Raw genomic sequence first — 16,522 nt, forward strand, 5'->3', positions numbered from 1 at the left:
GAATGATGCTAACAGTTAATGTTTATGGAGAGCGTAATTTGTACCCAACACTGTGTTCAGCGCTTTCTAGCTATAATATTGACAAGTCTGTGAAGCAGGTACTCTCGTTATCCCCATTTTACAGATACAGAAACTGAGGCACAGAGTGGTTAAGTATTTGCCCAAGGTCACACAGCTAGTGGAGGCGCTGAGAAGAAACCCACAGGAGCTGAGTTATTTGCGGATGGAGAGGGTGGGTGTCAGGGAGGCTTCCCAGGGAAAAGACTTTTCAGCTGAGATCTGAAGGAAAGGAAGGTCTGGCAGGTCATGAGTCGGGAGGAACGGTCCCAGCAGGGAGAAGAGGGCAGCGGCAAGGGCAGCTGCGTGGCTGGAGCAGAGAGAGTGGGGAGGGATCCAAGGAGGACTAGAGTAGCAGCAGGGCACATGGTTTTCCGACGCCCCCTAGACCGGGGTTCTGAACTCTCACACTGTTGACATCTGTAGCCAGATAATTCTGTGTTGCGAGGGGCTGTCCTGTGCATTGAGACACTGAGCGGCATCCCTGGACTCTAGCCACTAAATGCCAGTAGCAACTCCCTCCTGAGGCTGTGACACCCAAAAAATGTCTGCAGACATGGCCAGATGTCCCCTGGTGCATACAGTCACCCCACGTGAGAACCCCCGCAATAGAAGACATTCATCTCTATCCTGAGAGAGGTAGAAAGCCATTGCACATTTACACTAAAGTATATGGCCGGTCACGGTGGCTCACACCTGTAATCCCAGCACTTTGGGAGGCTGAGGCGGGCGGATCACTTGAGGTCAGGAGTTCGAGACCAGCCTGGCCAGCATGGTGAAACCCCGTCTCTACTAAAAATACGAAAATTAGCCAGGTGTGGTGGTGCAAGCCTGTAATCCCAGCTACTTGGGAGGCTGAGGCAGGAGAATCGCTTGAACCCAGGAGGTGGAGGTTGCAGTGAGCTGAGATGGTGCCACTGCACTCCAGCTTAGGAGACAGAGGGAGACTTTATCTCCAAATAATAATAATAATAATAAAAAGTATAACGCCCATGCAGGCATGCATACAGCCTAAATGCACAACTCAATGAATTTCCCACGTAACCAGTGTTTCACAATTTTTTTTTGTTATTGGAACATCCCATTAAGGAGCATTTTTAGACATTATTTTCCTAGTTGTTCCCTATCATGAAATTGTAATACAAAAATACAGTACATATGGAGTGTATCTATGTGTTGTATTTATGTCTGTGCTTTATATGGAACAGAGTAAGATTTTTTTTTTTTTTTTACTCCCATTGAGAATGAATGAGTTGTAATGAGGAATCAGAACATGCCCCCACCTAGTTATTATTCCTTCCAGACAAATTAAGTAGACCACTCCGCTTACTTTTAACAGATTGCTGCATTTCTCCAGTTTTGTTTGCTTGTTTTTTTCTTGAGACAGAGTCTTGCTCTGCTGCCCAGGCCAGAGTGCAGGGGTGCAATCATGGCTCACTGCACCCCGGGCTCAAGCGATCCTCCCACCTCAGCCTCCTGAGTTCCTGGGACTACAGGTGCCCACCGCCACACCCAGCTAATTTTTGGTTTTTGTGGGGTTTTTTTTTTTTTTTTTTTTTTGGTAGAGATGGGGTTTTACCATGTTGCCCAGGCTGGTCTCGAACTCCTAAGTGATCCTCCTGCCTCGGTCTCCCAAATTCCTGGGATTACAGGTGTGAGCCACCACACCCAGTTATATTTCTCCAGTTCTTTATTGCATGTAAGGGGAGCTTTGCAGTGTGTATCTTTACCTTGTCTGGCTTATTTCATTCAAAATGATGTCTGGGTGATTCATCCTGGTGTGTAATCGCAGACCATCTATCCTCACGGCTTTAGAGCGCTCCCCTCTGCAGATATCCTGCAATCCTATTGTCCATGGGTATTTGCATAGCTCCAGTTCAGGGCTCTTATGAAGACCGCTGCTGTGGACGGTCGTGTATGTGTCTTCTGCTGTACACATTTATGTGTTTCTGTAGCTGGGAGTGGAACTGCTGGCCATGTACAGCTCCTGCAGATCCTGCCAGACAGTTCTCCAAACTGATCGCACCAACTCCACTCCCACAGCTGGGGGAGGGTTCCAGTCTCGCCACATCCTCGCCAACTCGGGGTATCACTGGAGGGTTTTTCTTTGACTCAGAGAGGAACATACTTATCCACACACGACAAGGAACTTGATCCCAAAAAGAAATCTAAGAAAGGCAGACGGAATAAAGACCCAATCCTGGTCAGAAGCAGGATCCCTAGCCCTAAAACGTTCTTCCCTTTAAATGAAGAGTGGGAGCTAATAGGAAAGAACCACATTTTCTTCTTTCTGAATGGGTGTGCCCTGCCTGGGAGGGGCCAGGGGACACTCTTGCCTCCAGTTAGTTGACAGGTTTAGGGGCTGCTGTAGAGGGAACTGGCATCCTCCTGAAGGTGTTTGATGAGGCCCACTGCGGCCGGAGCCTCCCGAATGTGTTTACATCCAAAGCCTGGCTTTGTTTTGAAACGTTGTGCAAATCCCAGATGCCTTGGCAGTTGGTGCTGAAAAAAAATGTGTCAACAAACATGTCAGACACATTTGCAGTGTCAACCGCCTCCAGAGGCAGAACCGTCCTCAACAACACATGACGTCAAGGCCCAGAGATTCCGGCTGGGTGTGGTGGCTCATGCCTACAATCTCAGCACTCTGGGAGGCTGAGGCGGAAGAATCCCTGAGGCCAAGAGTTGGAGACCAGCCTGGGCAACATATCGAGAGCCTGTCTCTACAAAAACCGTTTTTAAAAAAATTAGCCGGGTGTGGTGGTGCATACCTGTAGTCCCAGCTACTCAGGAGGCTGAGGTGGGAGGATTGCTTGAGCCCAGGAAGTCACTGCAGTGGGTTGTGATCTCGCCACTGCACTCCAGCCTGGGTGACAGAGTGAGACCTTGCCTCTAAAACAAAACAAAACAAAACAAAAATATATCCCAAAAAACAAAGGCCCAAGGATTCTGATTTCAGGGGACAGTACTATCCTTTCCCTGCCGGGAGCTCCCCCAACTTTCCCTATTCCCCGCTAACCTTTCACCTCTCTCTCCCCTCTCACCTAGTCGGGGACTGGTTCTAACCCTCAAGTCTCCCACTTGGCTTTCTGCCAGCAACCTCTCCCCATCGATCCCTCCCACCTCCCTTCTCACCTCCTCCAAACCATCCTCCAAACTGCACTGCACGTGGAACCCTTCCCCGGTACTCACTGCCTTCCGGCTGTGTCCCAGTCTTCTCCACCTCAAATGCCAAGCCCTTGGAGAGCTGCCTCCCACTTTCTTCTTTAGCCTTGTTGCTTGACCTTTGCTCATTCATTGGTTATTGACTGAATGTTTCCAATGTGTCAAGCACTGTTTTCCGCGCTGGGATTTGATGGTGAATCCACATTCTCCATCCCAGTCTGGGCTGAGTTGTTCTGCAGAGGAACTGGGTTTGGGGCTTGATGAAAAGAGCACCCTGACGCAGTCTTAGAGAGGGGACAGCTGACCTCCACGGGCTAAAGGTTTTCAGCAGGACACGCCCAGGGCAGTAGGCTGGGCCACCATTGGCTGACATCTTGGGTCTTCCAAATTTTTGGCTAGAGATGCACTCAGGTGGTGGCGATGGTATTCTACTTGTACAGGGTAGGTTCCTGCCAGGTCACCAAAGTCCCGAGAAGGGGTTTATCAACCCTTTTGCACCCAAACCAAACCACCCTGAAACTCCACCATCATTACTTCCTGTGACTCCCTAAAAATGAAACCACGTCCCTTAGATCTAATATCTGGATTCCAATTGTGATTTCTTTTTTCTTCTTCTTTCTTCCTTCTTCTTCCTTCTCCTTCTTCTTCTTCTCCTTTCTTCTTTCTTCTTTCTCTCTGTCACCCAGGCTAGAATGGAGTGGCTGGATCATAGTTTATTGCAGCCTCGAGCTTGGACTCAAAAGATCCTCCCACCTCAGCCTCCTAAGTGACTGTGATTATAGGCGTGAGCCACTGTGCGCAACCTGCAGTTACTATTTCTTATGTCACCAGGACCCTCTCATTACATTGCTCACAAGTTATACAATAATCATGGATATTGCATGTACACAGTCACATTGCAATGAATGCACATAGCACAGTGGGCTTGACCAAGTAAGACACCTGCTATCTTGTGACCTCTGGGTCTTTGCCTCTGCATCACTCTTCCTTTGAGACTGAACTCCTGCATCCTCTGTATGCCATATCATCTCACTGGCTCCTTACAAGCACCTAGTGAAGAGTCTCCAGTTTGGCAGATGAGAAGCCCAAAGCTCAGAGAGGTTAAGTGAGTTGCCCAAGGTTGCACAGCCACTTAAGCCAAAGCCAATTCTCTTCATGCTGCACCCTAAGCCTACTGAGCTGACTGCAAGGGTTTAGAAACCTATCCTCATTTGATCCTGATACCCGATGTCCCAGATATCTTCTGTTCTTAACGTCACGCCTTCTCGAGCAAGAACATCACCCCCACATCATTCCTAGATCCAGATAGGCTGTCAAGCTGCCAGCCAGCCCTGCTGTCCCCTTCTGGGAGCCATTTTCCTGCTGCCACTGAGGGCCAGCTTGCTTCCACCCTGTTCTCATGACGTGATTTCTTAGGAGCCCTGCTAACAGGTCAGAGCCAGAAGGAAATGCTCCTTAAAGTCCCCTCCAAGGTTGGGCACAGTGGCTCACACTTGTAATCCCAGCACTTTGGGAGGCTGAGGCAGGAAGGTTCCTTGAGTCCAAGAGTTCAAGACCACCCTGGGCAACATGGCGAAACCCCATCTCTATAAAAAATACAAAAAATTAGCTGGGCATGGTGGCGCATGCCTGTAGTCCCAGCTACTTGGAAGGCTGAGGTGGGAGGATCACTTGAGCCTGCGAGGTCGAGGCTACAGTAAGCTGATATCATTCTACTGCATTCCAACCTGAGAGACAGAGCAAGACCTTGTTTAAAAAAAAAAAAAAAAAAAAAGCCCTTCCAGGCAAGCCAAGGTCTCTGGGTTGTGCCAAGCATGAGCATTTTCAGGTGGAGGCTACCTGGAGTATCTGACAGAGAGTGGCATCTGAAGTCAGTAAACCTAGATTCGAGTTGCGGTTTTTCTCCTTCTTGGCTGTGTGACTTGGGGCAAGTTGTTTGACCTCTCTGGTCCTCAGTCTCCCCAACTCTACAATGAGGACAGTTAACTTCTTTTACTACTTATCCTCTACCCAACTGAGTGATCGCAAAGCAGAAAAAGCAAGAGGTAGGAATCTGCCAGTTTCTAGCAGCACAAGCCAAGTCCTAAAGCCCCTGGGAGAATCATCTCTGGGGACCCCTGTGCCCTTGGGTCTCCTCCTATACAGTGATGCTGCTTTTTGGATTTGCACTGAGTGCATTACACTGATTTTGCCCAAGAAACTCTTTCTCTACCCCAAAAGTCCCTTTCTGTATTTTTAGTAGAGAAAAGGTTTCACCATGTTGGCCAGGCTGGTCTTGAACTCCTGGCCTCAAGCAATCCACCCACCTCGGCCTCCCAAAATGCAGGGATTATAGGCGTGAGGCATTGCACCCTGCCTGTTTTTTAGCCATTCTAATGGTTAAATATATAAAGAAAGAGACTTACAGGAAGTTGCAAAAACCAGTACAAAGAGCCCCATGTCCCCTTCCCTCAGTTTTCCCCGGCGGCAGCAGCATCCTCGATAATGCCAATGCAACATTGCGACCAGGACACTGACCCTTTTTTAAAACATCCACAGCAATCCTAGCGGATTTCTCTAAAAGTCTGAGGAAACCTGCCATGCTCCACCCCGACAGAACGTCATCATCCTGCAACCCCATTCGGAGGCTTTTTGAACACAGGGACTATGAAAAGCACCGTTTGTAGGCAGGGAGCTGGGTCAGGCCCCCAGAAGTCACCGTTTGTCTCTTGCCCTTTCGCAGAGCATGTTCGTCAACAGACCCGCCCTCGGAATCCTGCCTCCGGAGAACTTTGTGGAGAAGCTCCGGGAGTCCTTGCTCTCGGTCAGTTCTAGAGAAGCAATCCCACTGTCTTCAGACGTGGTACTGGCAGGGGAAGGGAAAAGTGGAGATGCCAGCAATGAAGAATAAGGTGTTGCTACGGAAATCCTTCTCTCTGAGCTTATTCTTCCATGCAGAGTATTTTACATTTTTCTTTTAAAGGACAGAAGGGGCCGGGCGCGGTGGCTCAAGCCTGTAATCCCAGCACTTTGGGAGGCCGAGACGGGCGGATCACAAGGTCAGGAGATCGAGACCATCCTGGCTAACACGGTGAAACCCCGTCTCTACTAAAAAATACAAAAACTAGCCGGGCGAGGTGGCGGACGCCTGTAGTCCCAGCTACTCGGGAGGCTGAGGCAGGAGAATGGCGTGAACCCAGGAGGCGGAGCTTGCAGTGAGCTGAGATCCGGCCACTGCACTCCAGTCTGGGCGACACAGGGAGACTCTGTCTCAACAAAAAAAAAAAAAAAAAAGGACAGAAGGGATTCTTTGTGTGCAGGACAAAAGGAGCTGGGGAAATGAATATGAATATATGATAGGAGCCTTGCATATGTCATTCAATCCTGCCCTCACTTCTTGGTTTTAGTTACTACAAACAATTAAAGCCTTTGGGAACCTCCATGTCCCTCCTGGAACGTGTAGGTGTCTTAGACAGTGGCAGGTGCATCCGGAGAGGGCTTTTGCCCCCCTTCTTTCCTCTCTGCCAGCCTCAGGGCCTCCCTAGGCTTCTCCGCCACCCTTGGAAAATCCTGAGTCCACCCTCCCAGTCCGACACCTTCCAGGACAGCCCTGGTTCCGTCTATCCCTGGTATGGCCCCTGCGAAGATTCAGCTCCAGCCAGGGGAAGCCGGAGTACAGGAGTCATGATGAGCCTGGGCTCACGGCTGTTTCCCTCCCCACAGGTGGCTCCCAAAGGGATGTCCCAGCTCATCACCATGGCCTGCGGCTCCTGCTCCAATGAAAATGCCTTCAAGACCATCTTCATGTGGTACCGGGTGAGGTTTGGGGCTCGCACACACACAGGCTCCCCAGCACCTCGCCACACCTTCACTCCTTGTCTGACTGTTCTTTACAATGGGCTGGAATATTAGACGTCAGTACCAGGGTTAAAATACAGGGAGGGCCACTGCTGGATGGCACTTTCCAGACAGCCCAGTGGGGTATGGTGCAAAGGGCTGAGGCTTTGGCATCAAAACTATGCAATGTGGGCTGGGCCCAGTGGTTCATGCATGTAATCCCAACACTCTGAGAGGCAAAGGTGGGCGGATCACTTGAGTCTAGGAGCTTGAGACCAGCCTGGGCAACAGGACGAAACCCCATCTCTACCAAAAAAAAATTCAAAAATTGGCCAGGCATGGTGGTGCATGCCTGTAGTCTCAACTATTCTGGAGGCTGAGGTGGAAGGATTGCTTGAGCCTGGGAGGTCAAGGCTGCAGTGAGCCATGGTTGTGCCACTGCATTTCAGCCTGGGTGACAGAGTGAGACCCTGTCTCAAAAAACAAACAAACAAAAAAAAAAAAACTATGCAGTGTGACTACTTTATTTTATATTATTTAAACATTTATATTTAATCTTGTTTAAATATTCTAAACTGCAGAGACAGAGCCCCACTTTCTTGCCCAGCCTGGTCTCAAACTCTTGGCCTCAAGCAATCCTCCTGTCTTAGCCACCCAAAGTACTAGGATTACAGATTTGAGCCCGCACACCTGGCCTCCATTCTTCCTGGCGGAACATATACACTCTCAGCAGATCTTAATCCAACAGATCTGAATCGTTGCTGATGGTGCTTAATGCATTATGCATGTTAGTTTCTTTTGTTGCAAGCACAGCTGGTAGCCTCATGTTTCAGTACAGACCTGTAACAATTAATACGTGAGATCCACTCCTGAGAAAGCACTTTCTACTTGTCTGGACTGGATATTGGTTTGGTTGGAAAGTTGAAGCCCCGACTACCCCAGAGCATCTCTGAGATTTTGTTCTGTTCTATTGTTTCAGAGCAAGGAAAGAGGGCAGAGGGGCTTCTCCCAGGAGGAGCTGGAGACGTGCATGATTAACCAGGTGAGTGCAGCTGGGCTTGTACCACATACATCTGGGGAAGCTGCACAGCCCCTCCCGGGCTGTTGCCGGCTGGCTGGCACTGTCTTTCTCAATTAGGAAGGGCCAGGTTGGGCACCGTGGCTCATGCCTGTAATCCCAGCACTTTGGGAGGCCGAGGCAGGTGGATCACCTGAGGTCAGGAGTTCGAGACCAGCCTGGCCAACATGGTGAAACCCCATCTCTACTAAAAAGACAAAAATTACCTGGGCATGGTGGCGCACGCATGTAATCCCAGCTACTTGGGAGGCTGAGACAGGAGAATCACTTGAACCCGGGAGGTGGAGGTTGCAGTGAGCCGAGATCACACCACTACACTCCAGCCTGGGTGACAGAATGAGACTCCTCTCAAAACAAAAAACCAAACAAGCGAAAACAAAAGGCTGGCTGCTGTGGTTCATGCCTGTAATACCTGCACTTTGGGAGGCGAAGGCAGGAGGATCACCTGAGGTCAGGAGTTCCAGACCAGCCTGGCCAACATGGCGAAACCCTGTCTCTACTAAAAATACAAAAATTAGCCAGGTGTGGTGGCAGGTGCTTGTAATCCCAGCCACTCAGGAGGCTGAGGCAGGAGAATTGCTTGAACCCAGGAAGCAGAGTTTGTAGTGAGCTCAGATCACACCACTGCACTCCAGCCTGGGCGACAGAGCAAGACTCCATCTCAAAACAAAACAAAACACAACAACAACAACAAAGGAAGGGCTCCCAAGGTGTTCCCAGTCTCAAGTCCATTCCCTGGGTATCAAGGCTGAGTGGAGGTTGGGCGCAGTGGCTCACACCTGTAATCCCGGCACTTTGGGAGTCCAAGGCAGGCGGATCACTTGAGGTCAGGAGTTCAGGACCAACCTGGCCAACATGGTGAAACCCTGTCGCTACTGAAAATACAAAAATTAGCCGAGCATGATGACACAGGCTTTTAGTCCCAGCTACTCGGGAGGCTGAGGCAGGAGAATCGCTTGAACCTGGGAGGCGGAGGTTGCAGTGAGCAGAGATTGAGCCACTGTACTTCCAGCCTGAGTGACAGAATGAGACCCCGTCTCAAAAAAAAAAAAAAGCTGAGTGGAGATCTCCTTGACCAGCCTTCACCAGTTTCTTAGGACGACTGTCTGAATTTGACAGGTCTCCAAAGGCCATTAACATATTTTCTAGAATAATCCAAATTGTCAGCAGGAATGTATACGCATGGGTGTTCACCCCCTTGGTGTTTACAGTAATAATAGTCAGAAAAGACTAGAAACCACCAATATTGGGGAAGGACTAATTAAATGTAGGGATTCGAAGTGGAACCAAGGAGACCACTGCTGGGGGTCAGAGGTGACCAGGGGCCACAGGGAAAACCAGGTGGGTGAGATTCCAAGCTCCCCACCCAGCTTTGCCCAGAACAGGCCTGGCCTCCTCTGTTTTGTGTATGAGGTCCCATTAAGATTTAGACCGAACGGTCTGCTGCTTTAGAAAAAAAACAAAAAGAAAATACTGTGTTATGATCACCTACAAACAAAAACAAAACAAAATAAGGCTGGGCATAGTGGCTTATGCACTTTTTAGTCCCAGCACTTTGGAAGGCCGAGGCAGGAGGATTGCTTGAGCCCAGGAGTTGGAGACCATCCTGGGCAACAAAGTGAGACTTTGGCTCAAAAAATAAAAAATTTAAAAAAAACAGGAGCCGCTGAACTTAATTACCCTGTGCTAACATTCTAATATTCTGCAGTAAAAATAGTTACTTAGGGTTTCTTTTGGCCTGGACGTGTTTGGTATAATTTTGTAAAAACAGTAGAATGTAAATTATATGGTCACTGGGCTCTCAAACATGTAAATGAATATACAGGAAAATACTAGATGGAAGCCTGCCGGCATATTTACAATGGCTTGCCTCTGGGTGGTGAGACAGGGTTTTTTTTTTAAATGCTTTCTTAATATATATTTTTTCCTAACCACACCTCTTGCTAGCAAATGTATCTATACCTTTCTCCATATTCAAATAAACTTACATAAATTTACACTAAAAATTTTTCTTGTTTTTTTTCCTGGCCCTTTTTTTTTTTTTTATGGACCTTATCCTATCTCTCATTCTCTTTCTCTTATTTATTTTTTTTCCTGAGACAGGGTCTCACTCTGGTCCCCAGACTGCAGTGCCGTGGTGCGATCACGGCTCAATGCAGCCTCGACCTCCAAGGCTCAAGCAGTCCTCCTGCCTCAGTGTCCTGAGTAGCTGGGACTACAGGCACCTGCCACCATACCCAGCTAATTGTTTTAAAATTTTTATAGAGGCAGAGTCTCACTATGTTGCCCAGGCTGGTCTCGAACTTCTGAGCTCAAGTAATCCTCCCACCTCGGCTTCCCAAAGTGCTGAGATTAGAGGTGTGAGCCACCGTGCCCAGCCTCCTACATCTTTCTCTAACTCTGCTTTTCCCACTCGATATCCATGGGCATCCTAGACCATCGACATTTTTGGATCTCACTCCTCATCATTCATGGCTGAATCCAAATATGCAAAATGATGTGTATATATTAATTACATGTACAATCAGAAGACAAATAAAAAAATGACAAGAGGCCAGGCACGGTGGCTTACACCTGTAATCCCAGCACTTTGGGAGGCCAAGGTGGGTGGATCACCTGAGGTCAGGAGTTCCAGACCAGCCTGGCCAACATGGCGAAACCCTGTCTCTACTAAAGATACAAAAATTAGCCGGACGTGGTGGCGGGTACCTATAATCCCAGCTATTTGGGAGGCTGAGGCAGCAGAATCACTTGAACCCAGGGGGAGCTGTGGTTGCAGTGAGCCAATATCACACCACTGCACTCCAGCCTGGTGACAGAGCAAGACTCCATCTTAAAAAAAACAAAACAAACAAACAAAAAAAACCACAAGAGGGTTTCTGGAAATTGTGGGAGGAGGAGGTCTTAGGGTTTTTTCCGGAGGTCTCAGGGAATTGGTGCTCAACCAACCTGAGACGATGCCAACCTCCTAGAGACTTGGGGCCCCCCACAGTTGCCTCTGAGGCACCTCCAGCAGTTCTGCCTGAGTCAGCGGGAAACATGTTGGGATTTCCTTGCTGGGTGGAGAGTCAGAAAACAATGCGAGGACTGGCAGCTGTGCCATTTGCTTGGGGCTGGGAAGGGATGGGGTGTCCATGCACCCCTCCTGAACCCAAGGCGCAGCTACCATAGGAGAGCACCCGGTGGGGGCTTCCCCTCGACCACTTTCGAGCACACAGACCCCTTCCAAAGGCCTGGGGGGACGGTTCCTGCAAGGTGCCTGGCTCAGCCCCTTGCCTCATGTCACCCTGGGAAGCCCCTGACACCTGCAGAGGCCTGAGTAGCAGGCAGCCAGGGGATGGGGAGGAAGTTGAAGAGCCTGTAGAACAGGGGCTGAAAACCCAGGAGTCCCCAGTGGCCAGAGGAAGGTAGGTAGTGGGTGCTGCTTGGTCACCTACAGTTACCACAGCAGGAAAATGGATCCAAACGGTGCAGCACTGGTGAGAAGCCAGAAGTTCAGGTCTTTATGTGAAATTTCTTGATTTTAAATTTTGCAACTTTTTTTTGAGACAGAGTCTTGCTCTTGTTGACCAGGCTGGGGTGCAGTGGCGCGAACTCGGCTCACTGCAACCTCTGCCTCCCGGGTTCAAGCGATTCTCCTGTCTCAGCCTCCCAAGTAGCTGGGATTACAGGCCCCCACCATCGTGCCTGGCTAATTTTTGTATTTTTAATAGAGACAGGGTTTCACCATGTTGGCCAGGCTGATCCCAAACTCCTGACCTCCAATGATCAGCCTGCCTCAGCCTCCCAAAGTGCTGGGATTATAGGCATGAGCCACTGCGCCCAGCCTAAATTTTGTGACTTAAAAAAAAAAAAAAAATGGGCCAGGCGCGGTGGCTCAAGCCTGTAATCCCAGCACTTTGGGAGCCCGAGGTGGGCGGATCATGAGGTCAGGAGATCGAGACCATCCCAGCTAACACAGTGAAACCCCGTCTCTACTAAAAAATACAAAAAAAAAAAAAACCCAAAAAACTAGCTGGGCGAGGTGGCAGGCACCTGTAGTCCCAGCTACTCAGGAGGCTGAGGCAGGAGAATGGGATGAACCCGGGAGGCGGAGCTTGCAGTGAGCCGAGATCGCGCCACTGCACTCCAGCCTGGGCGACAGAGCAAGACTCCGTCTCAAAAAAAAAAAAAAAAAATGTAAGTATGTATGCAAAATAAAACATGTGTTTCTTGGATATAGACCCCAGTGGTCCCATGTGTAACTTCCACCTGTGAAGGATTCCTGGTTCTTCTGATAGATTTCTGTGTCCCTCTGGACTTGCAGAGGCAACAATACAGTTCCCCCATCCTTACAACTGTGACTAATGAGTGATATTTCTTGGTTTTAGGCCCCCGGCTGCCCTGACTACAGCATCCTCTCCTTCATGGGCGCGTTCCATGGGAGGACCATGGGTAAGGAGGGGACCAGTACACTCCCAAGGTGGTGTTTAGAATAATAATAATAAGAGCAACAATCGCGGCGGCTGACATTGGCATTTTACACATATTGTCTCACCGATTCCACACAGTCCCCTGCAGAGTGGGGATTATTATTCCTGCGTTGCAGATGTGGGAATCAGGGTTTGGGAAGAGGAAGGATTGCCAAGGCTATTCAGTGACAGATCCGGGATTTGAACTATTGACTCTGTCTTCAAAGCCTGCGCTGCATCTGTGATTAATCGCAGTGCAAACACATACCCACTCACGCATGCCAATTAAGGGTTCAAGAGTTCCTCCTTCAGCTTCTGGATGAGAACTGGGGTTCAGTATCAAAACATCTCATGTACTCCTCTACTATGTAGGGAGTACTACTGAGTAGTAGGTACTCATCTCATGTACCTACTATGCACCCAGAAAAACTAAAATTTAAACGATAAAAAGAACTGGGGTTTCACAGGCAACAGGCCCCCCTGCTCATCTACAGCCGCACGCTGAAATGCGTATCATCTCCTTTGCAAAGAGTACTGCCTGCTTCCCCAAGCCAAGTGTTTGCTTTTCTGTTTTGCTCAACTCAGGTTGCTTAGCGACCACGCACTCCAAAGCCATTCACAAGATTGACATCCCTTCCTTTGACTGGCCCATCGCGCCGTTCCCACGGCTGAAATACCCTCTGGAAGAGTTCGTGAAAGAGAACCAACAGGAGGAGGCCCGCTGTCTGGAAGAGGTAACGCTCATACCCTCCGGATCCTCCCTAACCACCAGTCCCGTTGCTCTTGCCGCCCCAAGACTTGGCCCAGGAGAAGAGAAACAGATGAAGCATTTATCTGGGGACCTGTGCAGAGCTCCCCCAGGGGGAAGTAGGGACACAGAGGCCTTGCGTCCCAAATATTCCATATTGGGAGAGTTCATGAGACTCTGTCACAGCATCCATCACCCGACTCTGATACCAATTTCTGTATCACTTAAGTTTCTTGGAAGACAAGCATCAATGACTCTAAAGTAAGAGAAAATAGATCTGTTGAAAGAATATGAGGGCCGGGCGCAGTGGCTCTGCCTGTAATCCCAGCACTTTGGGAGGCTGAGATGGGCGGATCACCTGAGGTCGGGAGTTCGAGACCAGCCTGGCTAACATGGAGAAACCCCATCTCTACTAAAAATACAAAATTAGCCAGGCATGGTGGTGCATGCCTGTAATCCCAGCTACTCCAGAGGCCAAAGCAGGAGAATCACTTGAACCCGGGAGGTGATGGCTGCCGTGAGCTGAGATCACACTATTGCACTCCAGCCTGGGCAACAAGAGTGAAACTCCATCTTAAAAAAAAAAAAGGAAAGAAAAAGAAAACAAAGAAAAGTATCTCAGAGCTTCCTTGGGGTGACTGGTGGAGACCTAGGTCAAAATCATATCACCCAAACAGAGGCTTTTCCTTAGCTGTACATAACAAAGAAAGATTTCACTTGTTAGTCTATCTAGGTGTACGGTTTGGGGTTTTTCTTTTCTTTTTTTTTTTTTTTTTGAGACAGAGTTTCACTCTGTCACCCAGGCTGGAGTGCAGTGGCACGAGATCTCGGCTCACTGCAACCTCTGCCTCCTGGGTTCAAGTGATTCGCGTGCCTCGGCCACTGGAGTAGCTGGGATTACAGGCATGCGCCACCATGCCCAACTAATCTTTGTATTTTTAGTAGAGATGAGGTTTCATGGTAGCCAGGCTTGTCTGGAACTCCTGACCTCAAGAGATCTGCCCGCCTTAGCTTCTCAAAGTGCTGGGATTACAGGTGTGAGCCACCGCGCCCGGCCCCGGCCTCTTTCTTTTTAATGAAGACACGATCTTGCCCTGTTGCACAGGCTGGAATGCAGTGATGTGGTCATAGCTCACTGTGATCTCACAGTCCTGGTTCAAGGGGTCCTCCCACCTCAGCCTGTCAGATAGCTGAGACTACAGGCACGCAGCCACCATGCCCAGCTAATTTTTAAATGTTTTGCAGAGATGAATCACACTATATTGCACAGGCTGGTCTCAAACTCCTGGCCTCAAGCTATCCTTCCTGCCTCAACCTCCGAGAGTGCTGGGATTGCAGGTGTGAACCAACACACCTGGCCTTTAGAACAGTTTTTTAACCAAGGATACATTTCTGATTCTGCTCCAAAAGGATTCTCACACCAATAATAGCAATGATACTATAAGAATAGGAACAATAGTAATCAATAATAATATAGTCATGCTAATCGTAATAGTAGCGGCCACCACTTTTTGTGTGCCAGACTCTGTGCTGTATTTTCTGTGTGTGTGTGTGTGTGTGTGTGTGTGTGTGTGTGTGTGAGCGCTCTCACCTTTATTTCTCTCAATACACCCGTGATATAGCTATTTCCCACATAACAAGGTTAAGTGACAGGTGCATGTTCCATGTAAAACAGAGGCAGAACCACAGCTAAAACATCTAGCTCAGCAATCGACTCATAGCGCTACATTTTCTCATTCAGTCCTCTCCACAACCCTGGAAGGTGGATTCTGTCTGTGTGCCCATACAATACATCAGGAAAGTGAGGCTTCTGAAGGCTAAATTACTTGCCCCAAGTTATTAGTTTGTATCCACCCAGGTGCTAGCACCAGTCTCAAGGAGGATACATTCCCATCCACACACATAGCTGTTAGAACAGAGGCTTCACTGGTCTTAGGAGATGCACACACACACACATTTCCAATAAAACTGCACGGGGCTCATTGGACCCCAGATTCCCACCCACGGATACTGGTCACAAGCCTCTGCCAGCGGTGGTGACTTGCCCCTTTGGGATCCAGGTGGAGGATCTGATTGTGAAATATCGGAAAAAGAAGAAGACGGTGGCCGGGATCATCGTGGAGCCCATCCAGTCTGAGGGTGGAGACAACCATGCGTCCGATGACTTCTTTCGGAAGCTGAGAGACATTGCCAGGAAGGTCAGTGGACGGGGCTGAGGTTGGATGGAGCCATAGGGCTTTCTGGGTTGAGTTCCCAGATTAAAGGGCTAGCAGCACCTCTGCTTTGAGTTCCTGTCAACCTCCAGACTTGCAGAGGCTGTCTGTCAGCACCAGGGGTGGAGAAGTTGGGGTTGGCGGAAGAATGGGGATTCTTCCCTGAAACTACACACACACACATACACACACACACACACACACACACACACATACATATATATAATTTTTTTTTTTTTTTTTTTTTTTTGAGACAGAGTCTTACTCTGTCACCCAGGCTGGAGTGCAGTGGTGCGATCTCAGCTCACTGCAACCTCCACCTCCCAGGTTCAAGCGATTCTCCCACCTCAGCCTTCCAAGTAGCCGGGACTACAGGTGCACGCCACCATACCCAACTAATTTTTGTATTTCTAGTAGAGATGAGGTTTCACCATGTTGGCCAGGCTGGTGTGGAACTCCTGACCTTAGGTGATCTGCCCACCTCGGCCTCCCAAAGTGTTGGGATTACAGGCCTGAGCCACTACACTTGGCCTTAAAATCTTTTTAAAATATCTTTATGGATACATAATAGTTGCAATGCATAATGATCAAATCTGGGTAATTGGATATCCATCACCTAAAACATTTATCATCTCTTTGTATTGGGAATATTCCAAATCCACTCCTAGTTATTTTGAAATATACAATAAATTATTAACTATAATCACCCTATTGTGCTACTGGACACTAGATCTTATTCTTCTATCTAACTGTACTTTTGTATCCATTAACCAACCCCTATTTATCTCTACCTCCCCATTAGCCTTGCCAGCCTCTGATAGCCATCATTCTACTCTCTTTCTTCATAAGGGAAATGTTTTTAGTCCCCACATAAGTGAGAACCTGCAACATTTGCCAATGTCTGGCTTATGTCTCTTAACATAATGTCCTGTAGTTCCATCCACGTCATTGCTAATGACATAATTTCATTCTTTTTACGGCTGAATAGTATTCC

At 48.7% G+C, this 16,522-nt stretch overlaps 1 protein-coding gene across 7 annotated transcripts in view; it reads left to right on the plus strand.

Moving 5' to 3' along the window:
- The window catches only part of ABAT (4-aminobutyrate aminotransferase), a 106,385-nt gene that overhangs the window by 79,681 nt on the left and 10,182 nt on the right, over positions 1–16,522 (plus strand). For all 7 annotated transcript variants that reach the window (XM_065537177.1, XM_045381765.2, XM_005591210.4 and 4 more), the window contains 6 exons: positions 5,945–6,025; positions 6,925–7,017; positions 8,018–8,080; positions 12,487–12,550; positions 13,153–13,301; positions 15,376–15,513. In XM_065537177.1, coding sequence (XP_065393249.1) covers positions 5,945–6,025; positions 6,925–7,017; positions 8,018–8,080; positions 12,487–12,550; positions 13,153–13,301; positions 15,376–15,513 — 588 coding nt within the window. The remainder of the gene's footprint in view (positions 1–5,944; positions 6,026–6,924; positions 7,018–8,017; positions 8,081–12,486; positions 12,551–13,152; positions 13,302–15,375; positions 15,514–16,522) is intronic.

Source organism: Macaca fascicularis, chromosome 20 (assembly GCF_037993035.2).
Source record: "Macaca fascicularis isolate 582-1 chromosome 20, T2T-MFA8v1.1".
Taxonomy (NCBI): Eukaryota; Metazoa; Chordata; class Mammalia; order Primates; family Cercopithecidae; genus Macaca; species Macaca fascicularis.